General features: G+C 48.5%; 1 protein-coding gene across 1 annotated transcript; it reads right to left on the reverse strand.

The window, feature by feature from the left end:
* LOC144719945 (polypeptide N-acetylgalactosaminyltransferase 3-like) lies at nt 1-27,492 on the reverse strand. The gene is made up of 11 exons (XM_078596316.1): nt 26,275-27,492; nt 22,463-22,719; nt 20,602-20,774; nt 18,630-18,782; nt 11,324-11,558; nt 9,380-9,497; nt 7,384-7,584; nt 5,487-5,618; nt 4,317-4,418; nt 1,096-1,248; nt 1-234 (listed from the first exon to the last, which is right to left on the reverse strand). Exons 1-11 carry the CDS (start codon nt 26,608-26,610, stop codon nt 121-123), a joined length of 1,974 nt encoding a protein of 657 aa, XP_078452442.1. The 5' UTR covers nt 26,611-27,492; the 3' UTR covers nt 1-120.
* Nucleotides 27,493-27,805: the final 313 nt, after the last annotated feature.

Consider the following 27,805-nt stretch of genomic DNA (forward strand, 5'->3'; position numbering starts at 1 on the left):
TTTTCCTTCTACGTGACTTTACCAAAAGAACCAAGAAGATGAACACCAGCACGCTTCCTCTGAAGGCCCCGGGTAGATGGGAAGATGTAAGGTTTTGTAGAGGCGGCCCTGTTTCTCCCACTACTGCAAGACCCACCGCTGAAGGGCATCATGGGGGTTGCACGGCACCAGCGACGGGTGCTCCCCACGTGCTGTCAGGCACAGGTCCGTCAGCGGGTTGTAGATGAGTTTGTTCTGCACACAAAAAAACAACAGAGCAACGCGAAGTAGAAAGTAACGTTCGCGGGGAGTAATAAAGTGGTAACGGCGTCAGTGCTTGGATGGGTGACCACCATGAAACAGGTTGTTATAGGCTGTGGAGATGTGTGGTCGGAGAACAGAGGGCATTGCAGAAATATTCAGTGTTGTACTGCACTTCTTTGCTATGCGCCTCACCTTCACCAACCTACACAGACCAATGTGATAAAGTATGGTCAAATTGACACCCCCACGATCCGCAGGGTGTGGGGGAGGCCTTCAACAAGCAGGAGTGGGTTGACAAAATATCCGTACACGTACACATTGTCATCGTGATTACACAACCGTGAACAAGACTCACAATATGGAAATTCTATTCGTGTTCAACTTTGGCCTCTTGATTTGTGGACATGTTGCGATGTGTGTGTGCTTGCGATAGGTGCACCCAATCATGCGTGTCAGAACCAATTACGATCAAATTTAGCATGGAAGTCATACGTCAGCTCATTTCTTTATAACTGCATTTTGTGTTTAGTTTGTTGTCCCCCCACCCCCACATCCAATTAGCACGGTCGACTATGTACGCTTGTGAAAGGTATTCAACATACATACATAGTCATAAAGCCATGGTTTTACTGTGGCGATGATGATTTTCATCACAATAACAGCCACCGCAGTATTTATTTGTTTACTCAGAAAAGCCGAACAAATTCTCTCGACCCTTTCAGGATGGGGGCAGCTATGCCGTATTCCTCGGACCGCCCCGTGGGTTTGCCCCATAGCGTGCGACGCCGTCATAAGCGTGCTGGCTACATGGGGGGGGGGGGGGTGAAGGCCGACACGGTGTGCCCCCGGTACCTGCCGCAGCTGCCACAGCTGCTCGCCCGGCGTCGAGCTGTTGTGTCCACGGTATCGGCACTCCTCCAGGCACACGGCCTCCAGCGTGGCGTGCACGCACAGCTCCTTCTGCACGCTGTGCCGCAGCTCCCGCTGCCACGTGTACTCGAAGTACTGCGGGGTGGCACGCGCGCAGCAAAGACAAAGATCCCACATGAGGATGCACAGACCATCGGGAAGAAAGTTCTGACGGCGAACGCCTGTGAGGGCCGACACGGTGCGCCGTAGTGGCGTGGTGTGGCCGACACCACACCTGGCCATCTCATTTGAGGCTGAGCCAGGCTAGGAGAAGCCCAGAGCCCATGTTTGTGTATTCATCACTGGCGTTGACTGTGAGCGGTAATTGAACTCAGCTCGCCCAGGTTTGTAGCACAGTGTGCGAACCAATGCATGACTGCTCCCCGAACGCACGCACACATGCACACACAAATACAAGAGAAATATCCCCTTCATAGCCTCTACAGACTGTAGGGGCAAGTGCTTTTAGTGAGCAGGTATCAAGGCTGGTACGGTACACGAGGGGGTGGGTGGCCAGTACCACGCCCGACCGCCTTTGTCTCCCCAGTGCCGATGTTTACACACCGCACATTAGGCTAATCCCAGGACCAGCACAGAGTAATCGTCACTGGTGTTGGCCGTGAACGGGAATCAAACTCCAGTCGCTGGGTTCGTATCGCAGTTCGCTAACCACTGCTCCACCGCTCACCATGCACAAACGCACGCAGAGGCAGACGACATCGCGACGGGTGGCAGCGGAGGGAACATTGTGCCCTGGACTCGCTGCAGGTTGTCACTGGAAGGTGAGACCTGTGTCTTGCTGGTGGGGCATTGATTAAATCTCACTCCTGCTGACTACGATATGCATATATATACATTTCCATTTCACGATTGTCTATTCTCGTTGGGTTTTACAAGTATCGGTGCAGCTGCACCTTTCAGCTAATTAAGTAATCAATTAATCTATTTGTATTATTATTGCACCAACGAATTTAAAAATAGAAGTATACATTTGCATATCATTTGTATAAACAAATGAACAATATCTACACGCGATCCTCAGATGTATATATACATTGAACTTCTTTCGCACCATACGTAGCCAAGCGTTCTAATCGGAAGTGCTGGGGAATGACAACAAACTAAATACAAAACGCACTTATGAAGAAATTAGTGTTTATCATCAAGTTGATTTAAAAGTTAACAGTTCCAGTGGCTTCTTAATATCAGAAACAAGAGCGTTCCAGGCGGCCACAGAAGCACATCTTTAAAAGCACGCAATGCGGTGACCGTCTTTGTTTGATGGTTAGCCAAAAGCCGCCGCTGCTGCGAGGATGACAGGATTTCACCTGATGGTTTGTGCTCTCCTTGAGGAGATCAGCGAGGCATCGTGGTTCCCGTGTGCGCTTCCAGAGCACAATTTGTTGTGGCAGCCGAGTGGCGGGGGTGGGAATTGGCGACGTCTTTTTCTTCATTGTAGCCACGTCGCGCCGGCCGTGCACCGCGGCGAGTGTCCCGTGGGTGCCCAACATCGACAATGGCTGCTGATTAATTGTTTCTACTTTTTTTTTACTTAAAGCATGTATTATCAATTTAATGTATAAATGAATGTTGTCAGCACTCCCTGGCGGTGTCTCCATTGCGAGCAATAGAAACTGACACTTTTTCTGTCGTACATTTGTAATGGGAGACGCGCGATCCAGTGGTTGCCAGAGGGTAACTGGGTACAAGGCACTATTATGTAATCACCATCCAATCCTAAGAGGGAACAACATCTTGGCCTAAGGTGACGGGCGAGAGAGATGCTTCGGGAACCATCGGGAAGGTTCCACGTGGGGGCGTGGCTAGAGGTGGAGCCTAGCTCCGTCGGGGTGAATATAAGCAGAGGCGGGGGAGGACTCGTGGTCGGTGTGGGGAGCCCGTGGCGGGTTCCTCAGCGAAGCTCGCCTCTTCTCTCGGGCGAGCCGCCAGCCAACGGCGAGACCGGGTGAGCTGAGCGAACCTCGCTGGTGCGCCAGAGAGAGAGACCCTCGCCTGCGGTGTTGTGCAAGGGAAGCTACTGGGAGATAGAGGGAGCTGTGCAGTACCTCGGTTAATGAAGAAGTACTCTATACTCTTGGGTTTTATCGGTGAAGTCACGTAGGTAAAAAATAATAATGAAATAAAATAATAATAAATGAAAATAACTAAATTAAATCACGACGTTTCGGAGGCAACACAAGTCTCCGTCTTCAGGTGGGACTGTCACAGCCAAATTGACTATTCACTTGATACAGTAAATTTGGTTGTGACGGTCCCACCTGAAGACGGAGACTTGTGTTGCCTCCGAAACGTCGTGATTTAATTTAGTTATTTTCATTTATTATTATTTTATTTCATTCTTATTTTTTACCTACGTGACTTTACCGAAAAAACCTAAGAGTTTGAATCCTTGCAGTCACGAAAGCTTCAAATCAAGAAGTACTCTGACAAGAATCGTCGTGGAAGTCGTCTATTACACATTATAATTTGTGCTTTGTTTTAGCACTTTCTAAATAAGGTTGCGAGCATTTATGAATGAACTCTGTCCATCCATCCACAATAGGAGGGGCACTATAACCATCATAAAGATGATATGTGAACCAACCTGCAGTATAATATTTATATGCCCAATAATAGGAAAGAAACTGGCGCTAACTGTCGGCACAGCAAGTCTACGTATTTGGGCTGACCGATACACACATTCACTTGACCTCGTGAGCCTTTGCGAATTCAATTTCCGAAGAGTTCCACGAACACCGCGATGGCTTTTCGCATTGTGCTGCGCTAAATTCACACCGGGGGTGTGTGAGCAGGGGGCGGGCGGGCGGGCAAGCAGCAGAGGTCGCAACCGGGTACCCGATACCCGTACCCTACCCGATACCAGGCTACCCGTACCCGGCGGGTACGGGTACGGGTAGCCGTTTGCGACCCTGGTGCGGCCGGGTACGGGTAGGCTGTGAGTCACTGGTGACTGGTGAGTAGCCGTTTGTCACTCATTTCGGGTAGGGTACGGGTACGGGTAGGGAACGGGTATCCGTACCCGGCCGGGTACGGGTACCCATTTGCGACCCTGGTGCGGCCGGGTACGGGTACGGTAAAGGAATCAAAACCCGTTTGCGATCTCTGGCAAGCAGGCAGGTAGGTGGGCAGGCGAGGGATCTCACCTGGTTTCCGCCCATCCCGTGGCAGGTGTAGAGGATGAGCGGCTTGCCCTGGGAGCTCTCACCGCCAGTGTCCAAGCACTGGCCTCTCCCTCGGTTCAGCAGCTGCACTCGAGCAGAGCCGCGCGGCACAAAGTTCACGATGAGTTGAGTAATCTGGCAGGCAATTTCTTTAAATCGCACGCACGTTACGCCTGCACCACACACATTTTACCAAGAAGCATTTGCATCCACATGTCTGCTGGTTGCTTGTTTGTGAACACAAATGCCGCTTGGATTATATTGGTCTGGGAAGCCAATAGGCCGACGGCTAAATCGTTTTAGCTGCACGTGGTGAAAACTTGTTTCATAAATTTAAACTTCATTTCCTTAGAGCTGCTTTTTGTGGTTAGTTTGTTGTTCTTCCCCCACACCTCCGATTAGCACTGTTGGCCACGTACGGTGCGAAAGAAGTTCAACATGCATACAATGGAGCAGTGGCGGCTCCTGCAAAATCTCTCAGGGGGGGCAAATGTCTGGATGATTAATAAGGATAAGGTCCACCCATGCAATGGATAAATTAACAGCTTAAGCATGTAAAGGCAACTTCACTTCTTTAATATTAATGAAAAATAAAGTGACTCTTACAATACATCTTGTTTGTTTCTATACTCACTATTAAAACAAACCACTCAAGTTTATTTTATTAAAGATTCCACTAGGTGGCGATAAATTATATTGTTGGATGAAACGTGCTTACGTATGATGACGTTAGCACGTATGATGACGTAAGCACGTTAGTGCATGCCCTCCCGGAAGCCATAGAGAATGCATTGGAGCGCCCGCCGTTCGAAAAAAAACATCTTTGAATGTAAGTCTATGGGGCCACTCGGGGCGATTCTCAGCCGGAGTGAAATCGCCCAAAAAGAGGCGGTACTCCACAGAACGTGACATGACGCTGATTGGACTATATCCAGAGGCTGACAGTGACGGCTAGCGTGACTCTGTGGTTGAATGACATTGGTGGTGCGTCGCCCAATCGCCCTAATGAAGAAACCGCCCCTGCAATGGAGGGTTATTTATGCGTGTCATTAACTCACGACGCCCCACAGCAACGCAGAATGAGTTTGTGTACAATGACGGATTTTAGTAACTCGTTACTACGTTACGTTTGCTAGCGACGTGTCTACGCACCGCTCCAAACGCCTCCGGGTTGAGGTCGGGGATGAAGGCTTCGGGGTAGACGGAGTTCAGGTACCACGTGAAGTTCCTGCACTGCAGACGCTCTCGCAGGCGCAGTCGCTCCGAGATGTCGCCAAACTCCCCCTGCGAGGGAGGGAGGGAGGTGGGGGCCGTCCAGCTGGTGTTACCTTCGCGAACGAAATGTCATGAAAATATTCACCAGAAAAGTTGATTACATTTTTTTGTCACCAATGATCATGAGTGGACAAACATCGTCATGCGAGATGACGGCTACAACTATCCACTGAAGATAAAAACAAAGTGTTATTGACTGCGATGTTATTTGAGACAGCAGTGCAGATTTAGATTTGGTTTATTTCAGCAAGAAGGGCCCAATGAGCTGATTGGTTCGATTTTATGGTCGTCCTGCGACAGTGCAGATATTATTACAAAGGACAGATCTTAGTTCCAGTCACAGTTACATATGTCGCGATGCAAACACACACGGCGTTGGGAGGCCCTCATTCAGCAGTGGACTAACAAAAGAGCTGTCCGTATGTGCATATGTTAAACTTCTTTCGCACCGTACTTAGCAAACAATACTAATCGGAGGTGTGGGGGATGGACAACAAACTAAACACAAAAAGCACTTCTAAAGAGATGCCTTTCCAATCCAGATGATTTAAAGGTGCTTAGCTCCAGTGGCTTCCTCATATTGGAAGGAAGATCATTCCAGATGGCCACAGAAGCCCATCTGAAGGCGTGCGATGCAGTGACCGTCTTTGTTTGATGACTAGCCACAGGCCGCTGCGAGTATGACCAGAGTTCGTTGGCAAATTGTTAACTACCTCGTCTGGTATGCATGAGATCATGGGTTCGATCGCAACCCTGACTGACGCCTGTTAGATGTGTAATAAGATCGCTATCTCCTGTATTATTGTGGGGGGGGGGGGGGGGGGGTGGGACATTACCTTGTACAGTCTATGGTTTATCTATAGTAGACATTACATCTGGGGTAAAGGTGATGGGGCAGATCCACCAGGGAAGCCTCTGGAACGTTCCCGACGGTTCCAGGAGGGGCGTGGCCAGAGGCGGCGCTTAACCGCCGGGGAGCGAATATAACCCGGGGGCACGGCAACGTGAGGGGTCGGGGTGTTTGAAGATCAAGAGGAGCTCCCCGTCGCTGCTGCCCCGCCACCTCCATCTGCCACGTGGCGGCTCGACCTCCGGCCGCTCAGCCGCTCCCTAGCGCGCCGTCAGCCAGCGGCGTGTTGGCGAGCGGGGTGAGCGCCACGTGGCGCGGGGCAGCGCAGCCACCCGAGCGGGTGGACATCCGCGGAGAGAGAATCGAAGCTGTACCGAAGATTTATTAATCAACAACTTAAAGTTTACACACCGTGTCGGAGCCATTCATTACAGATGGTTAGCACATAATGATGACGACGATGCAGAGAATGAGAACACAATGGAAAAATTTCGATTTAAAGCTTTCGTGACTGCAGGGATTCATCATCTTGGTTCTTTCGGTAAAGTCACGTAGAAAGGAAATAATAAAATAATAAAAATAAAACAATAAAATAATTCTCACGACGTTTCGGCCACAACGCAAGCAGCCGTCCTCAGGTGAACAAGACGCTGTCTTCCCGACAGACCTGGTTTTCACCTGAGGACGGCTGCTTGCGTTGTGGCCGAAACGTCGTGAGAATTATTTTATTATGTTTTATTTTTATTATTTTATTATTTCCCTTCTACGTGACTTTACCGAAAGAACCAAGATGATGAATCCCTGCAGTCACGAAAGCTTTAAATCGAAATACAATGGATCTTGTGCGAATTGCGCCACAGCAAACCGAGTTCATCGTTATGATTACTATCAAACATCATGACGGATGGCGCTCGCGAAGTGTACCTGGCTGGCTATGCGCGCCGCCTCGCGGTTGCGCCGGTAGAAGATGTGCCGGTACTCGTCCATCCACACCTCGGCGGCGCGCACCAGGTTGCGCGTGATGATGGAGGCGCCGGCCGGGAACGAGTGCGGGCTCTTGGTGCGGAACACGTGGCCCACCACGGAGCACGGCACGATCTCCAGCTGCCCGCCGCACTGCCACACCTTGGGACAGGCCCGCACGCACACACACACACGCTCAGTGCGACGTGGCCGGCATGGCGAGGGTTCATATTCTTAGGTTTTTTCGGTAAAGTCACGTAGGTGAAAAATTAAAATAAAATTTTCACCTACGTGACTTTACCGATTAATTTTTCACCTACGTGACTTTACCGAAAAAACCTAAGAATATGAATCCTTGCAGTCACGAAAGCTTCAAATCTAGAATGGCGAGGGTTGCCACCCGTCCTGGTGTTTTTCCCTGGATGGATATAGCTGCTGTCCCGGCTTTTGTCAGATGTGTAGTAGTAATACTAATAATAAGACAGCTCTCAAGACAATGGATTTACGTGACGTTATTCCCTCTTCTGGTATTGCGAGGTATTCTCATTCCCATGACGTGTCCTGGTTTTTGTTTGTACCTCGGAGGTTGTAAAACGCCAGACACAGTGCCACAAGAAATAACAATCCTTCCCGCCCTGCTATCACACTGTCGTGATTAATGTCTCAGCTGGTGTGCGTCACTAAAAACTCTGCCTTGGGTTTCTATCATTATTATATAATAAAACTGAATTTGCCTATCAGTCAGTCAGTCACAGCAGTTATATGATGAATTTTCCTCACTATAGGTTATAATGAGGGACTCGAGACATATATGGACCAGAAGACTGGCACAGTAATAATACTCGTGCCCCAAAGTAGGAGCTGGGTTCAATTCCCAACTATGTGCAGAGTGTGTATGTCCTCCCCGTGTTCTGCATGGGGTCCATCCGCGTTATCCGACTTCCTCCCATAGAGAAAAGAAAAGTGCTATGTAACTGGTATTGACCAAAACAATACTAATAATTTACCAGCAAAATTACTCAGTTGAGATTACAAACAGTAAAATTGACCCCTCCTGAAAAAATTATTTGGCGGGGCCTTCCTTAAAAGAGAGTCCTGCAACTCAGTCTTTCCTGGGGAAATAAGCGAAATTGTAGTGATAATAATAATACATATATACAATAATATTAATCAGGTGTTCATCACGAGCTAACCATGATCTACGACAAAGCCAAATCCTTGACGCAAACTTTTAACCATGCAAGTGTATATTACCAATGCGTTCTTTCGTTGACAAAGCGTACAAAAGTGCCTGGGTCGTAGTTTACTCAAACGGGCTTCAGACGCAGTTTTATTTACCAATGCAATTTAGTAGAAAACAATCATCCCGACGGTAGTTTCAGCTGTTCTAGCTTGTTGTATACGAGCGGCTGCCCAACGGAAGCGGTCTGGTGACTGCCCAGCACTGGTGCGTTTTTACTGTTGCCTCATGATTTATCATTTAAAAAAAACACTTGGGATGTGTCACCTGAAACTGGAATGTCCAAGACAGAAATTGTACTCCCCTAAGTCGAGTCATGAACCAGCAATGTCCGATGCCGCATTTGTCAACATTGGCACGCAGTGCGCGTGAACTGGAGCCTCATTTGTGTCGATGTCTTGTGCACTGGTGTCTGTTTGTTGGTTGCTCCTCATCAATGCAGTAAAGACATGTTTGAAACACGTTGAAGCCGTCCCCCAGCAGTATCACAACACAGCTGATTCACAGTGATGATGACAATCATGGAGTGAGTACAGTGAGTGGCCGTGCCAATGGGTAGAATTTTCACGAAGGAAATGTCGGTGTGTTCAGGAGTAATTCAGCAAAAGTACACGTGCAGTGCCAGTAATGTATCTCATTGTTCAAGTAACTTTGGAGGTGGTAAATAATAAGAAGAAGGAGAAAAGAATAAAGATGAAAGAGACACAGTGAACTCACCCGGAATGACATTTCAATGTTCTCGCCTCCCCAGATTTCCATCTGATTGTCATAGGTGCCCAGGTACTCAAAATACTCTTTGGAGATTGAAAAGAGACCCCCTGCGAAGGTCGGAGTCCTGGCGACACAGGCACAATTCCGGTGAGCGACAATCACTTTGAGCTGCCCTTGCCATGCTTTTTAACGTTTCCCAAAGTCACGGTGAAAGCACCTATGCACTGGTCTGTCTGTCTGTCCATCCGTAAACTTTACAGTACAATTGTGTCGCGACCACATTTCTCGAATCGGCATTGCACCGCCAACTACCACAAAAATACTTTGCAGGATCCTCCATAGAAAGAGTTATGAGACTCGGGGATTCTGGGGGAATTTTTGTATGATAATAATAATAAACCCAATTACAAATCGGCCCAAAAATTCGGAGAGACAACCCACAGTCAAAATGTCGATTTGCAAATATGAGGACGCATTTCACAATGACAGCGGCTGCCATACTACTAATTAAATACTTGAGAGGAGAAACACACATTGGAAAGCATCAACCATGCATTCTACAAAATCCATGCGTATGCAGGATTTGTCGAACTTGTTCACAATTAAAAGTGCACACTCGTCGTTATTTTTTTTAAATGCAAAATGTAGCATTAACGTGAGAATTATCGAGCCCCACTGCCCCACGCTGTTTACAGGCTAGGAGGTCAATGAAGTAAATACGTCTTAAAGTACTACATTTATTATCTTGGCACGGGGGGTGGGTGACCTGCCTGAAATGTTTTGATTAAATGTGTGTAGTGCCAACTACAATTGACCAATTTCAAGATGACTCACGACCTCCACCCACGGCTGCACAAAATCCATGAAAATGTCAATAACCATGGCCTCCCAGCTCTCTCCACCTTGCACCTACAAGCGGCGACTGGAGGCAATCTGACAATTTCCACTGCTGAGTTCGTAAATCTTAATTACCCAGAGTGCTAACCCGCACAAAACAACAAAAAGGCACGCAATCGCTCGAACAGCTGAGCGGGTCCTGTTGCCACTGTTTACCAAAACGCAAGGGCTATTATTCGAATCGAAGTGCCTCCTTACATGATCGTTATTTATTACAAGCACACCATGTCAGTGATCATTCGGTTGGCACTATGGAGAAACAAAAACCCACTGCGCGGGCTTGCATATGCTATGCCATTCCGTTCCCATAACCTTTTGACCGTTCGTTTCATTTTGTTCTGACAGCCCGAGAACGTCTCCCTTGTACCAAGTCCCTGCTGAAGCCTCGCGGTGGGGGGTGGGGGGGCTTAGACGACTACTGGGTGTGGGAGGTCGTGGGAGGGTCCCTGACACTGAGGATTTAATTCTCTCACTGAATATTTTTTCCAGGTCGTTGGTTAACCCAAGGTAGGCGGCGTGTCACGAGCATCCGCAGCCACAGGGAGATGTACAGTCTTTTCTCCTATAACGCGGTTGTAGTTCCTGAAGAATATTGCATTATAATAAACAATATAGGGTAAAGCACAGTCCGCGATAACACGTGCGATGCGTGCACAGGCTGAACAAAGACTGAGGTGCGTGGGTAGCATCCCGGGACATCCAGCAGCATCCCGCCTTGTGTGATGATGTTACGCCGAGGCAGCCGTACAGCCGCTTACTCGCGCGACGTAGTTCTGTTCACTCAAACGCGTTATATCCAATTCGCATCCGCATTATAAAAAAAAAACTCCGCATTATTTCCAATTAGTGTTATGAAAACACGCGTTATAATAGAACAGACTGTGGTGTGCTGGCTGTGGAAATAGTTTTCAGCTCACCGATCTGGACAAACCCGGTTTAAAAAAACTGGGACCTATGGTACAGCCCTACGGTACAGCTCGACACACTCCTGAGTGACACCCACGCCACCGCCCCCCCACCCCCACCCCCCGCCAGCGTTCACGAGGCCCTCACTTGATGGGATCCGTGGCATCCTTCCGCCGCCGGCGCTCGCTCTCCGGGAGGGCCTCCCAGCCGAACGTGAGCGTCCAGTCGAAGTTGCCGCGGCTGGGCTCGTGGCCGCGCGGGGCCGGGCGCGACACCTCGAACGAGTCCAGGTCGATGGTTACGATCTCGGGGCTGACGACGCGCCGCGGGTCCTCGGCCACACGCACCAGCAGGGCCTCCAGCCAGCCGGAGAAACACTCGCCTTGCGCCGACATGGACCGCGGAGAAAACAGGATGCGCCGAATGGAAACCACAGGGCAAGTGGCGGTGCAAAGGTTTCGAGAACGAAGTCAAAGTATAGACCCCCCACCCCGCCACCCCCCAAGTAGATCAATGGGCACCGAATTCGATATAAAACATAGGGACACTAAATCTAACTCAGATGCTTATGGTGTGAAAAGAAGCTCATTATTCTAATGATATCACACACAAAGTGCTTGCCACAAATGAACACAGTACCTTGCCGATCTCGTCAAGGAGCCTAAACCATCACGCGAATTCTGGTCATCCTCACTGCGGCTGTTGGCTAACCATCGAACACTGCAACGCGCTTTCAGATGCGCTTATGCGGCCGTCTGGAATTCTCTTCCTTTCGTTAATAGGAAGCCACTGGAGCTATGCACTTTTAAATCTAAATTGAAAACTCATCCCTTTTGGAACTACTTTTCGTGTTTAGTTTGTTGTCCTTTGCCCACACCTCAGATTAACGCCTTTGGCTACATATGGTAGGAAAGACTTTCAACATACGTACATACATAATGTTTTAAAAATGTAATTAGTCTATTAATAAATCATGAACAACCAACAATTAGGCACGATTTGATGCATGTATCGTAATCGTAAGAACCGAAAGTAATCGCTGAAGTGATGCAAAATGGAATGGAGGCTATACTCAAGTAAAGACCTCATTACTATCATGGGTGGCTCAAAAACACAACATCATCATATTAGCCGGCTACGTTTGATTATTTCATAAACGGGCCACACCCTGACTCAGTGAAATGGAAACTAGCCGGTGTATTGCTTTGGCTAAACAAACACGGCTAGGATACATTGATCAGTTCGAAAGGGAACCATTGGTTCAAATGATTTTCATTTTAGCCGGGCAGTGTCGCACAGCTGCGACCCAATGCTCTGGAGGCCAGTGCTGGCGGATCACGCAAATTTGTAAAAACTCCCCACGATGGGCTGGGTGGTGGCCGGGAGATTACAGCACAGTACGTGCATGCATCTGTGTGGAGCATTGGGTGTAGTCCTCTCACATGCGTGAGTTTTCTCTAGGCGTTCCCATTAATTAGTTGCTTGGCACTCATTAATGGAACCTGGCCAAACATGGCAATGCAGACCGCTCATCACGGACGGTGTTGCTACTCAGGCTTTTTTAAATAAAGGGCATTACTGATGCAAAATTTAATGTCTGTCATTGCACAAACACTCTGCCTGTTATTTGTATGACTAATCACAATTCCCAGCGCCTTACCAATCAACCCCCCACCCCATCCTCTGACAATTTCATGAATCCTCACAATTCACCGCCGCACTTCGATGCACAAATGGGTTATTTTTTGTTCCCCCGTAGGGAATGCAGTCACCTCCAGTGGCTAGAGGGGGAAGATGTGAACTCTTTACATACGGCGCAACAATTCAAGGCATGTAGGATGAGCTTAGGAATTAGCATTGAGGAATTGATGCATCGTTACTGCACACCATGAACCGCATTCACTGCACAAACTATGGCAGATGCGGATGATACCTGAAGCACAAATGGAAATTTAAAACTCTCCAGTGTGCGACTGTGGCCATCCAGAACAAGACTACACAACTTATAACGACGCAATGCCCGATCCACAAATATGAAGGAGACATCACAGCGATACCCCTGATGTGGTTATCTGGCTTGACCACTTGAATGTGAGATTGTCGTTCTTGCTCTGCATCTACATCAGCCGTACAAAAGAAGAAGGCTGTCCTAGTACTTCACACCGGGTGGGCTTGCTACTTTGAGGCTTTCCTCAGGCGAGAGGGGGGCTCTATCACCATCTAGTGGTATTTGAGAGCATGCACAACATTTATCTTCTTGGTTCTTTCGGTAAAGTCACGTAGAATGGAAATAATAAAATAATAAAAATAAAACATAATAAAATAAATTCTCACGACGTTTCGGCCACAACGCAAGCAGCCGAGAACAGGTCTGTCGGAAAGACAGCTGTCTTTCCGACAGACCTGTTCTCCACCTGAGGACGGCTGCTTGCGTTGTGGCCGAAACGTCGTGAGAATCTATTTTCATAATCAACGTTTTTGGGTTTAGATCGCGTTATTTATAAATGTGTCGTAACCCTCCACCACCCGACACGGCCAATCAGTAAAAAAGTGTCACGTTGACAAAGGACAAATAGTTCACTGCTTTAGCCCACCGGTGTGTTGAAGCGTGAAACCACAACATTTACAAAAACAATTTTTGTTGTGGTTTCACGCTTCAACACACCGGTGGGCTAAAGCAGTGAACTATTTGTCCTTTGTCAACGTGACACTTTTTTACTGATTGGCCGTGTCGGGTGGTGGAGGGTTACGACACATTTATAAATAACGCGATCTAAACCCAAAAACGTTGATTATTAATAATATTGGTCGCGAAAGCCTACGTGTTAAACAGAATTTATTTTATTATGTTTTAGTTTTATTATTTTATTATTTCCATTCTACGTGACTTTACCGAAAGAACCAAGAAGATGAATCCCTGCAGTCACGAAAGCTTTAAATCGAAATGCACAACATTTGTTTCGTACAAAATAAATACACTACCCCCCCGCCCCCTCCGATTCTCTCAATCATTTAGAAAAAATGTAAGCAATTATGGGAAATTATAACCCTGCAATGCATCAATGCACTCATGACAGGTCAGTGCAACTTGCCCGTTGATGCGCGCGCGTGTACGATACACACCGGATCTGATTAAAAACGGGCAAAGGGGTCGTACGAATGAATTCTAATTTTCATTCCAAATTTTTTTTGCACGTTTGTGTGTGTGTGTGGTTAAGGTTGACTAGTGGGGATCGGTAGTGTGCCGAGTTCGATTCCATGCCCACGGCCAACACCAGTGACGATTATGTGAACTGGTCCTGGGCCTCCCCTTGGTCGACTCAGCCTCAAATGAGTACCCGGTGAGGTGTGTAAACATCGCCACTGCGGAGACAATGGCGGCTAGGCGTGGTGCTGGCTACCCACCTACCACCGGAGGACCCAGAGAAAAAATCTGCGTGACGGTGGCGAGATGTTATTTATGTCGCATGGAATAGAGGAGGTTGTGGGTTCAATCCCAACCCTGACACCTGTATATTTAGAGCTAGCATGTTCCTCCGTAGTTGTGTGGATTTTTTCTTTGGGTCCACCGGGTTTTCCCTCCACATTTAGAAACACGCGTTTAGATTATTTGCTGCTATAAAATTCCACGCGAAAAGCCACTTCGTTGAGCTATCATTTCTGGGCAGGTCGCTTCTGAAATAAGCTAATAACTCAGTGGGATTTACCTGGTAAGATCAAACATTATTTCGTTATATTCGTATATTTTTAAGTGATTTGTTTACCTTTCCTATACTATACACTTTTATCGTGTTTTTGTACTGTTTGTTGTTGTAACATTCTGACCCGCCCCTTCTGGACATCTATGAAAAAGAGCTTTATAGCTCATCGGATTCCTCCATTATAAATAAACATTTTTTATTCCCATTCAGGATAGCGCTATTTAGTTTATTTTGCCTCGTACAATGTTTGAATGTGGATGAGGGTGGCCTAATTTTTGCAGTCAATTCTATGCATTTGTAATAAGAGCCTATGTCCGGCTCACGTGGTGATCGGCTCTGCCGGTCCTGCTTTACAGCCAATGGGGGGAGAGCCTGGGAGCATGGCCCTGGCGTGATCGAGGGGTGCCAGCTAGGGTGATTGGTTCTGCTGGTTTTGGCCTCAGCCAATGGGAAGACAAGTCAGGGGCGTGGTCCCGGGAGTTGATGGGGAATCTAGAAGATCCGGCGCAGGCTACCAAGGATTGGCTGGAGCGTACCACGTGACCCAGGCATTAAATAAGGGGAGAGATGAACGACACGTGGTCAGACGAAGAACGAAGGAAGAGAGGGGCCACGCGCGAGCGGGGCTCCGAGTGCCACGTGGCGGTGCGTCTCTTGTGGTCTGTCTGCCCACTTCCCGTTGCCTGCCAGCAGCGGGGCGTACTTGTGAACTGGAATAAATAAAAGGACCGATTCCACAAGTCGTCTCCAAGAGTATTATTACACATTTATTGTGTAATGCTGCGTGGGTCGCACAGCATTAGCATGCTCTCCCGCGCGCTGCCTGCCAGACAGGCAATTCTGAGCATGGGGCGCACGTGCAGCTGGTGCATTGGATCCCATTAGAAATCTACAGAGATGCTGTACAACCAAATTCAGATTTTTGACTCTGGTGTTTTCTGTGTCAGGCGCATTACATACTGTCTTGTGTTTTTTTTTGGTAAAGACAACGATTGGACTTGTACGAGTCTGTAGTTGTGTAAATGCTTCGTCGAGGTGGAGCGGTTACGCGGTGGAACCGGGCCACGTGAGTTTGATAATGGGAAATGGCTAACATGACTGGCTAGGGATATTCTATTTGGACCCCGGGGCAACCTTCACCGACCCACACGTGGATGAAGTGCAGTCAGACGACCCCCGAGACTGATAAAAAGGCTGATAATTACCCTTTAAATATATGTATTTAAAACACATACGTACTCCCAAAATACATCGCGCTTTGTGAGAATGAGCTGTTCAGATCCCCTGCATCATTGTGCACGTGAAGGACTGAGTCTACATTTAGAAAGTTTACATGTTTAAAGTTTACATTTTCTTTCCGGCCTCTCGCTCTCCTCCTCCCGTCCAAACCATCTCCTTCACTCCTCTCTATCACCTGCGTGTTCACGTTTGTCACCGTGGCGTGCGCGATGACAATCACCACCACCACGTGACTTTTCTTTCGTGTTGTGCACGCTGCATTTAGCGCCACAGCGCGTGGATTTATAGCGTTTATTCGTTTGTTTGCTGGCGACTGTGTATTTCATATCGGAATCGCCTCCAGTGCTATTGCTGCTGGCGGCAATAAAAGTTGTTTAAAAGTCAAGTCTCTCTCACCTGTTTCCTCTGCCATCAACCTAAGGTGTCACCTATTTTTATTTTTGTCTAGCCGCTGAACAAAGACGGTCACCGCATCGAGCGCTTTCAGATGCGCTACTGCGGCCGTCTGGAATGCTCTTCCTTCCGATATAATGAAGCCACTGTAGGGATGCACTTTTAAATATAGATTGAAAACGATATATTTTTAGTTTGTTGTCCTTCCCCCACAGCTCCGATTAATTATCATGGTTCGCTACGTACGGTGCGAAAGAAGTTCAACATACCTTTGACTTTTCCCTCAGTTTTTTCACCCACATCACCGCTACAACTCGCAACTGTCGCTTTCATCAGGAAAATCCGCCCTTGTCATTTAAATTTCTGCTGTCAAACCCCTGGTTCATTATTTGATCTTCACCCCTCTGCACTACTGCAATTATCTTCTACTCGGTCTCCCTGCCTCTCTCATCACTTCCCTCCAACAAATTCAAAATGCTTCTACACCAGTTATTTTCAATCTTCCCTTTAATTCTCACACTTCGCCTTCCAGTTTCTGAACGGCCTTGCCCCACCTCATCTTGCCTCTCTCATCTCCTTACAATCTCCTCTTCGTTCCCAATCGTAGAGGAGTTGTACACCCCTAGCTGCCACTGCAATTCAGTGGCCTAAATACGATGTTTCGCTCCGGATGATCGCTGCAAAGTATGATCTGTGTTTTGATTTAGTGTGCTGATCTTAAAGGTGCATTGACAAATGTTGACACTCCGATTGATGCTCCTGCTGTTGTGGAGTGACTCATGCAGCCAGCTATGGCTGCAGAGTTTGGTAGTACATGTTGTTTATGTCGTTTATTGTGAAAATTCGGTCACAGTTCCTATGATCACTGTTCCATTGCTTTTATGGCTTTATTTTGGTGATTTTTGAAAAGTTTTTCGGTTTGGCCATGTTTGTTTGTTGTAGTACAGAGTTAGACTGATGGCCTTAATCTAAGTTGTCTTGTGGTTGTTGTTGTTTGACTTGCATCCCACTGGGATTATTGCACACAGTGTTGGTGTACGGGGCTTTTTCTGCAATATTTTGCTGTCTTTTCTTGGATTTTCTGTTTGCACATAGTCACTTTAAGATGTTTTCTTGTTCATGTTTTTTTTGTTTGTTGCGGTTGCACCCGATTCAAGAGCCGAATGGCTCACAGGGCTATACCTAATAAATGAAACTTGAAACTTGAAATCGTCGGCCTGTCTCTTTCCGTCCCTCCTTCTCGCTGTGCCCAATCCCATTGTTTCGGTCCTTCTCCCTCCTTGCACCCCTCCACTGGAATAAACTTCACCTGAACATGAAAGCAGTCCCCCTCCTTAACCGCCTCCCATTCCTCTCCTAAAGCCTCACCTCTTCTCTATTGCCCATTCTCTTCCTTCCAGTCGCCCCTCCAGACCTTCCCGTCCCTCCCCTGGCCATTCGTGATCCCTAAGCACCACTCTATTGCTCTCGTTCATTCCTCAACCATTGTAGCATGCGCCTGTCACGTACATCATTCCGTGCTGTCATCGCCTTGTAAGGTATGTCGAGCGCCTTGAGTGAAAGTACTCTATGTATATATACAATTAGACAATTAGAAAGGAGTCAACTTGAGAATGTATGTATGTTGAACTTCTTTCGTACTGTACGTAGCCAACCGTGCTAATTGGAAGTGTGGGGGAAGGACAACAAACAAAAAACATAAATGAATTCGAAAGAAATGAGTTTTCAATCTAGATGATTTTAAAGTATACAGCTTCAGTGGCTCTCTAATATTAGGAGGAAGAGCGTTTCAGGCAGCAACCATCTTTGTTCGATGGCTAGACAAAAGTCGCTGCTGCGAAGATGACCGGAGTTCGCGTGATGGTTTACAGTCCTTGACGATATCAGCAAGGTATTTTGGTTCATTTGCGGCTAGCACTTACGAAAATATTCGTTCAGCGAACGGATGCCAACGCAGCTCGAAGAGCACTGGACGGGCACGGTCGGAGTTTGCATGATGGCGCACGAGTAAACGCGTACAATGATGTTACACACCTGCTCCATAACTCCTAACGCTATTGTTGTGTTGTGCGTCGCGTGTGTGCGGCAGAAACAGTGGTGGTGTCGCGGTGGCGGCTCACAGTGCGCATCCAGGAAGGTGAGGACGTCCCCGCGAGCCTCACGTGAACCCAGCAGCCGCGCGGCCGTTAAGCCGCGGCGCGGCTGCTGGCGCAACACGCGCACCAGACCGCCCAGGTGAGAGACATGTTCCTCCAGCCGCGCGCCCAGGTGCTCTGCCACACACGCATGAGCACGGAGGCACACGACAGCAGCAGCATGGTGATAATCACCGTCGTCACGATGAATAACCATCGCCAATATCATTGTCATCATCATAAGATGAAATCAATATCAATGTATGTCCATCATTGTTTGCGATTTATCATAAACTAAAACTGAACTACGTTTTTTTAACAGGTAAGGCCCACTGAGCTATATAGCTCGTTTTAAGAAGTGACCTGGCCACAAATTTTTGCTCAACGAAGTGGCTTATCATCATGTGGAAATGTATAAATGCCAAATACTCTGAACGCGTGTTGATTCTAAATGTGGATGGAAAAACAGATTACCAGGAGAAAAATCCACGCGACCACGGGAGAACATGCAAACCCCAAATATACAGGTGTCATGGTCGGGATCGAACCAACGACCTCATGTATACCAGGCGAGGTAGTTAACATCTCTCCACCGTGGCTATCTGCATCATCATTTGCATCACTATGCCAGATCAGTAACATAATTTTAGCAAATTAATCATCAAGTTGATGTTTTTCTTTTATCAACATCAATCGATTCTCACTTTCACAATAAATGCATCGAATTGTGTCTCTGAAAATGTTTTGCAGGCCTTTTTAAATCCACTGCCGGATGAAGGTCTACTCAAGCCAAGCCTGTTATATGGGTTTCTTTTTACCATACTTCACGGATTGGTGAAGGAGGTGCCAGGACCGGTTCAAACTGTCACTCGCTGCTGATACTCGGTATGCTGGGTTCAAAGCACAGCACGCTAACTAATGTGCCAACACTCCCGTAAGATGATTTATGACTGTAGTACATGACATGCAAATGATATGGTGTCATTACATTTAGGATAACGGAGTGGACAAAATGTTACAACGAGACGGATTAAATAAAAAACGAACACGTGTGAAATAAAATAAATATAAAATGAACGTGATTCTATAAACAAATCGCAACCCAAACATCAATTCATTGAATTACAGGGCGTGGTGAATCTTTACAATCAGAGATTCATTTCATCCGTGCTTGTCTGGATCAGCGGGCCAGAAATTATTTCCACCCCCGGCATACCACATCCAAAATACCTCCTGCTATGGCTGCGATTGCTCTTCACGTGCCACCTCCGAGTTTACCGACGACCCATGAAGTATTCAGTGAGTAAATAACTACATGAACTATTTTTTTTATTTTATCAGGAAAGGCCCACTGAGCTGTATAACTCTTTTTCAGAAGTGACCTGGCACACAAATGACAGCCCAATATTAGCGTGGACATTTTTTTTTTATCAGCCAAATTCTTCTTCTTGGTTCTTTCGGTAAAGTCACGTAGAAGGGAAATAATAAAATAATGAAAATAAAACATCATAAAATAATTCTCACGACGTTATTATTTTATTATTTCCCTTCTACGTGACTTTACCGAAAGAACCAAGAAGATGAATCCCTGCAGTCACGAAACCTTGAAATCGAAATTTAACCGCCTCTACGGGGAGGGATTCCACATAACTTTGAGATCCTTCAACAAACTCCCAGATAAGAAGGCTCAGCTAATCGAGTAAGAAAAAAGTATGAAAAAAAAGTGAGAATTTTATTTTATTATGTTTAATTTCTATTATTTTATTATTTCCCATCCACGTGACTTTACCGAAAGAACCAAGAAGATGAATCCCTGCAGTCACGAAAGCTTTAAATCGAAATTCAGCCAAATTCTCTCAACGCACGTCGATTCTAAACGCGGAGGGCGAAAAAACCGTAAGGGACCCAGAGGAAACGAAGCCGCGGTGGCCACCCGGCACGCGCCCGACGCTGCCACCTTCCGTGCTGGCATCGTCCACCAGCAGCAGCTCCACGAGCAGCAGCGCGGGTGCCGTGTGGAGCACGCTGTACACGGTCCGCAGCAGCGTGCTCCACGCCTCGTTGTGGAACACCACGATCACGCTCGTCGTGGGCAGCGGCGGCGTCCGCGGGAATCTCTGCTGCACGCACCTGGCCATGGAGGGGGCATAGAAGGAGGAGGAGGGTAGATGACTGTGGATTTTGTGGTACCAACTTTGAGCATGGACTTTTGTAATACTGTGCCAGTGGTGAACTGTCCCCCACTCATGGAATATGAGGCATGAGCGCAGGGGTCGGCGAACTGCGGCTTCAGAGCCGCATGCGACTCTTTAAGGACTGCTTCGTGAAGTTATTTATTAAGGACTCGCCGTCTCGTATTCACCACACAGTGCATTGCGGCTCTTGAAATGTGTTTTTTACTGAATTAAAAAGAATGACTCTTCTTGTTGTTTCTGTTGTCGACCCCTGGACTCGCGAGAAGAAAACAGCAATCACCATTGTCTGCTCTAGACAAGTGATATACAGCAGAGGCTGCATGTAAGCACACTTCTTGGGACCAAGGCAAAGTGTGTTTATATCTGAAGAAGTGTGCTTGTATCAGAAGTTGCCCTTTAACACCCCCCACCAGTGTAATGTAAGCACGTGTTGCTCGTGTCAGAGACGTGCTTTTATGAGGTGTGCTTATATCCAGCGTCTACTGTATATGTGCCAAATGCCAGAAATATTTGGCAGACTCCATTGTCGCATGTGAGGGCGGTATGTGTGTATGGTGAATTTCTTTCGCACCGTAAGTACCCAACCGTGCTAATCGGAGGTGCGGGGAAAGACAACTAAACATAGAAAGCAATTCTAAAGAAATTAGTTTTCAATCTACATTTAAAAGTGCATAGCCACGGTGGCTTCCAAACATCAGAATGGAAGAGCGCTCAAGACGCCTGCAGAAGCGTATCTGAAAGCGCGCGATGCGGTAATCGTCTTTGTTCGATGGCTAGCCAAAAGCCGCTGCGAGAATGACTGGAGTTCGGGGGCGAGGTGTTAACTACCTCGCCTGGTATGCAGGAGATCGTGGGTTCTATCCCAACCCTGAATCCTGCGGTATATTTGGAGTTTGCATGTGTCTCTCCCCTTGGTCGCGTGAATGTTTCTCTGGGTCCTCCGGTTTTTCCCTCCACATTTAGAATCAATATTTGTTAAGAGTATTTGGCTGCTATAAATTCCCACGTGATAAGCCACTTCGATAAGCTATCATTTGTGGCCAGGTCTCTTCTAAGAAACAGCTATGTATCTCTCTGTGGGCCTCACCTGGTCAAATTAAACATAGTTGAGTATAAAACTCGTTTAAGTTTACCGATTTCACCGACCATTTGCAAATCACAAAGGCTTGCTTTCTGTGATGAAAACTCATCAGTTTAACACGTAGGCTGTCACCTGATGAGGCTGGTTGTAATTACTAGTGAAACGTCGTACTCGAATTGTACATGTTGTGAGTTTACTCTCCAACACAAAACCGGTATGCTGGTACGGGTACCCGTTCCCTACCCGTACCCTACCCGAAATGAGTGACAAACGGTTATTCACCAGTGACTCACGGCCTACCCGTACCCGGCCGCACCAGGGTCGCAAACGGCTACCCGTACCCGTACCCGGCCGGGTATGGGTAGCCGGGTATCGGGTAGGGTACGGGTATCGGGTACCTGGTTGCGACCTCTGATACTGACTCACAGATGGACAAAAGAAGCGAAACGTGATTTCGTATTATAGACAGATAATCAAAGGGCAGAGGAAGAAGGCCTTCGAAGCCCCGCGACGCAACCATAAACCCGCCCCTGAAGTCTCACTCGGGCGGACGCGTGTCGGGCCCCAGGTCCCTGTGGAGGGAGATGCGGTCGCTGACGAACACGTTGAAGCAGTGCTTGGCAAAGCCTCGCTCCTTCTCGTCCAGCTCGTCGGGCGACAGTGCCCCGAGCCGGACAGCGGCCCCGCGGGCGCCGGGCGCCAGCGGATCCTGCGAGGGCCTCCCCAGGTGAGGCTTCAGCTCGTCGGGGCCGTAGTGGTCAGAGCGGCTGCAGGGCTGAGAGCTCCTCGCTTCGTTCGCCTGCTCGTCGTCCGGAGGCAAGAAAGAGAGAAACCAGCGCCGGCGATCACGCACGGGTCATTCGCAGTGGACGTGTAAAAGGTCACAAAGCCATGTGGAGCAGGGCCTCTCCAATTGTGCAGTATGTCGGGAAAACCGAAACTAATTCAATAATGCGACGCTCAAAGATAAAGGTGCAGATCTGCATTTGCTCGCTCGCTTGCAGCCCTTTGTCGGATGAATGCCTCCCTATGTTGTGCAGGTCACGCCGGATTTTTGACCATACTTCACCACGCTGGTCAGTGTATGTTGGTAAATAGGGACTCAACAACTGGTACAGATGTATGTGTGTTCAACTTCTTTCACACCGTATGTGGCCAATCGTGCTAATCGGAGGTGCGGAGGAAGGAAAACAAACTAAACGCAAAAAGCAGTTGGAAAGAAATGTGTTTTTTCAATCTAGATTCTAAAATGCCTAGCTCTAGTGGTTTCCTAATATCGAAAGGAAGAACGTTCCAGACGGCCGCAGAAGTGCATCGGAAAGACTTCACTGGCCACTGATATTAGCCGTGGCCGGGAGTTGAACCCAGGCGGCCGTGTTGGTAGAACAGTCCTAACCACTGCACGACCACTGCACCCCACCGGCTCACGTCAATGCGCAAGCTTTACAACCATCTCACTGTTTCATGCCAACGTAGGGTACGCGTTCGTCAGGTTATTTCGTGATGAACAAAAATAAATAATATTTAAAAATACTTTTTTAAACACGCTTTAATGAAATATACCGTACTCGAAATGGCAGAACTCCACGACTCTAGGAAGTGGCCCCAAAGCTTGTGATAACGTAAGGGGCAGTGGTGATTTACAGCCAACGTGAGTTGACCGTGGACAATTAGACCCAAGCCGAAACACAACGTATAAAAACGAATGTATTTTTTTTTTATATAGAATATAGTATTGTCATCAGTGTGCCATAAGTACAGTATGCCAAGTTTGCAGTCGACACCAAATAGATAAGTGGGTTAAAATTGAGTTACAAGATTTGAGGATACGACAACAACAATAACAGACAGAGTTAAATAAAAGCGTGAAAAACAAAAAGTAAGAAAATCCACACGGTCAGAGGTAGGTCAAAAACGATTGTGGTGTACGCGCCATGAATATAATAGTGCCTTCTTTTTAGGACGAGCTACTTTTTACGCAACTAGGTGGACACAAAGACAAATCCTTGGCGCAATTCGGTGAGAAAGGCGATACAAAGAAAACCACATATAAATGAGAATTAACGACAGCAGCAATTACTGTGTCCTCAAAAATGGATCTGTAGCCAGCGTGAGGCGGCTGCTGCGGCTGTTGGGACCCACGGTCTGAATAAATTACGCGCAGAGCTGCCGGATCTTGTCGGATAATAATTATTACATAATTGATCATTAGGGCGCACGGAGTTGCGGACTTCACTCGGCTCTGCGGGGCAATACGCAATATTCGGATAGTAGGCGGCACGCAACAACAACAACGCAGTGAAAGCCCGTGTTGGGGGTGAGCCTCCTCCCGCCTCCACGTCGACCACCCACGTCCAAAGGCAACGTACGTTGAACTTCTTTCGCACCGTACGTAGCCAACCGCGCTAATCGGAGGTGCGGGATAGCTCTCACCGTCTTCAAGATGCCCCACAGACTCGCCCCTCCCCACTGCGTACCTCTCCCCTCCCTCCATTCTCCCCTCGCTCTGCTCCGCGCGCTCCCCTGATTCACCAACCGAGGTCTCCAGCCAAAACCCTCAAGTCAACCTTCACGCGGTGGGGTTCACTCCTTCTCCTGCTGCTGCCAACGGAATCTGGAAACCCCTCCCCCTCCTCCTCCGAAGGTTATCCGTGCTTGTATGTCATTACCACGATTGATTCAGTCAATGCGCAAGCCCTTTCTCTCCTCTTCCTTTATGACCGACTGTCTTATTAAACAAGTGCGTGTGCTTAATGTATCCTTGTAATGCACATCTCCACTCTGCGCACATCATTCTAAGTAAGATACGGTTGCATATATACATACGCGACCAGCAAAATCATCGTCACCACCACGATCTATCCGCTGCCGGATAAAGGTCCGAGCCACGCCGTCGCCAGCTGTCACGCGATGCCACGTTCGAATCCACAACTTGCACGCGAACTAATCGCGTCGCTCCCCCTTCTGCCGTGCGTCGTCTTCTTTGACGTGTTCCCTCCTGCCCTGAGGCTGTCATTCAGTCACCAGCCTGGTCCATCCTCCATCACCCGTTACGGTGGTGCGTCCTGCCGAAACCCCACTTAAGGTTTTTTTTTTCTTTCAGAATCATAATCTTTATTTAGACTACAGGAGGCATCCGATGACATATGAAGATGTCGAGTATGGGCGGGTCAGCGAGTTACAACACCACAAACGCGAACCCCGTTTTAAGTGTGTCCAATCCAGTACTGTACATCCAAAGTGTACTGTAATTGTATATGTTGGGCAGCAGGTAGCAGTGACGCTAAATCAACCGTTGTACTGGACTTTATATGTCTCCACGTCTTCAGCGCTCTCTTGCCATTTACCGACCAGCACCAGGTGACGAAGAGGTCAAATAACCCCCACCATTTGACCCGCGCGGCGTTGCAAGCCAACATCCAGAAAGATGTTAACTACCTCGCCTGGTATGCAGGAGATTGTAGGTTCGATCCCGACCATGACGCCTGTATATTTCCTGTTTTCATGTTTCTCTCCCCGTGGTCGCGTGGATTTTGCTCCGGATCCTCCGGTTTTTCCCCTCCACAATTAGAAACACGCGTTTGGAGGATTAGGCTGCTCTCATATTTCCACGCGATAAGACACTTCGTTGAGTTATCATTTGTGATGGCCAAGAAGCTTCTGCAAAAAAGTGCTATAGAGTAGCTCGGTGGGCCTTACCTGGTAAAATAAAAATAGTAAATAGCACATGCACGGCATAGGCTGGGCGTTAATGAACAACGCCCATATAGGATGGAGACCGTATTGAATTAGCGTAGGCGAGTGGTCGTGGCGCGCACACCTACACACGTACAATACAGCGAACCCTCTAACCGCGTTAGTTACGTTCTTAAAACGCTCGCGGATGCAGCATTCGCGAATGCAGAAACCTTGTTGCAATGGGGAAAATATGTTTACGTTCCAGGGTACGAGTGAACATGGGGGTGGGTAAATGTTTAGTAATAATTACTACAATACATCAATAATTCGTTATGAAGAATAAGGTGTTGTTTTATTACCTTTGATGATGATTTGACGACGATAAAAGTGGTGGTGATGGTGAGGAATTCGCGAGGACTCCTCGTGAGGTGCAAGTGTTTGATAACAGCGCCGCACAGTTCTTTTCAATGTAGCACTTTGGGAAGCGCTCGCCGCAACACTTTCCCTGATGACATTCGCGTTCTTTTTTAATGGACCGCACGCTCGACTCGGTGATCTGCCACCAGGCACACTCGCGACTACTAGAGTCGAGCGGTTCGCGAATAGGGAATTAGAACGCGAAAATGCGAAGCTCGCGAATCCACAACTCGCGGCATGCAGAGAGGGTTTCCCGTACCTGCTTCTTAGCGGGGGCCCTAATCTGCAGGCGCGGCACGGCTCCCACGCGCGCTGGAGCCCCGGGATTGCCCTCCGCGTCGTCCGCGGCGCCCTCGAGGTCCCCGTTCCCCGGCGGGTCCCCGGGCTGCACCTGGAGCAGCTCGGGCCCTCCGCCCGACGGCGTGGCGACGGGGAGGGGCAGGAGGAGGCGCGGAGAGCGGCGCGAGATGTCGGCGCGCAGCACGAGCGCGGCGAGCAGCAGCAGAGCGAGCAGAGCGGCGGCGCGCCACGCGGTCGCGGGCCGGGCTCGTCTCGCCTGCAGCAGGCGGAGCGCCGTCAGGGCCACGCGGTACATGGCCACAGCGAGAGAGAGAGAGACGAGGGGGTAGGCGACCGGCCACGGCGGAGCCAGCAGCTACAGGAGATGGCTAGCGAGGGAGAGATGGTTGCGGTGGGGAGACGGAGGGAGGGAGTGATGGATAAATGGATGGACGTAAATGACGAGAGGGATTAATGGATAGGTGGACGGAGGCGATGGACAGATGGATGGAAGAATGGCAGAGGCGGACAGATAGACAGAGGTGATGAATGGGTGTTGAGATGGATGGACGTAGGGACGGATGCAGGGAGTGATGAAAGGATCTTCGGCTGGCCTCGGGAGCCAAAGAGAGGGCGCTGAGTTGCGCTCTCACTGCGGGTCAGTCGGCGTCCTCATCCCACGGCGTGCACCCCGAAACCCGGAGGAGGCTGTCTCGCAGAAATACAGCGTGCGATTAATGAACCAAATCCATCACTTAAACGCGCGTCTTCGGTTGGCAATCCTCGCAATCAGCCTGCAAAGATTGCAGCGCTCGCGCTGAAGCTAAAGGCGCGCTCGGAGCTCCTGTTGAGAGCACAGATCAGGACAAATTACGCGTCAAAGCGGAACAAGTTGAGCTTACCGATTTGCAACAAAGAACACGAAAGTGTGAGCGCCTGCCGAGGTTAAAATGCAGGCTTGCGTTAACCAACGACGAATACCTGCGTTTGAGTGGGGCGCCTAGTGGTCGTTCCGAGCTGTAAGCTAAAACGACACCGACAACGTATCTTCGAAAATCCGAACGAATCCCAGACCGGGCGAGTGTAAGACTCGGGCGCCTCGCGGCGAAGTGTTATATCTCTGTGGCCACAAACGAGCGACAATGAAGAGGCGACCGGGTAAAAGTGTACCGTAGTCGCGACGGGGCTAATGGGGGAAGGGATTAAGTTACGGAGGTGCGAGACAGAACCCCCCCCCCCCCCACTGAGGAGGTCCCGCAGAGCGAGGCAGGTGCTGTTAGGAGTTCGTGGGGGGGGGGGGGGAGCGGTCCGTGGAGGGAAAGCGGATGGGGGAATTTCGGGGTCGCACGGGAAGAGAGCCGGTGGTGCAGACACCTCGACACACTTGAGAGGAAATAACACATTCTCCCCCTCCCTCTCTACGAAGAAGAAGGAAAAACAACACGCAGGGACAGCTGTGAAAAATCGACTTAATTCAAAATGTCCTTACCGCTCTCAGGCCCGTGAATTCT

The sequence above is a fragment of the Lampetra planeri genome, chromosome 1 (genome assembly GCF_965212315.1).
Source record: "Lampetra planeri chromosome 1, kcLamPlan1.2.h2, whole genome shotgun sequence".
NCBI classification, from domain to species: Eukaryota; Metazoa; Chordata; class Hyperoartia; order Petromyzontiformes; family Petromyzontidae; genus Lampetra; species Lampetra planeri.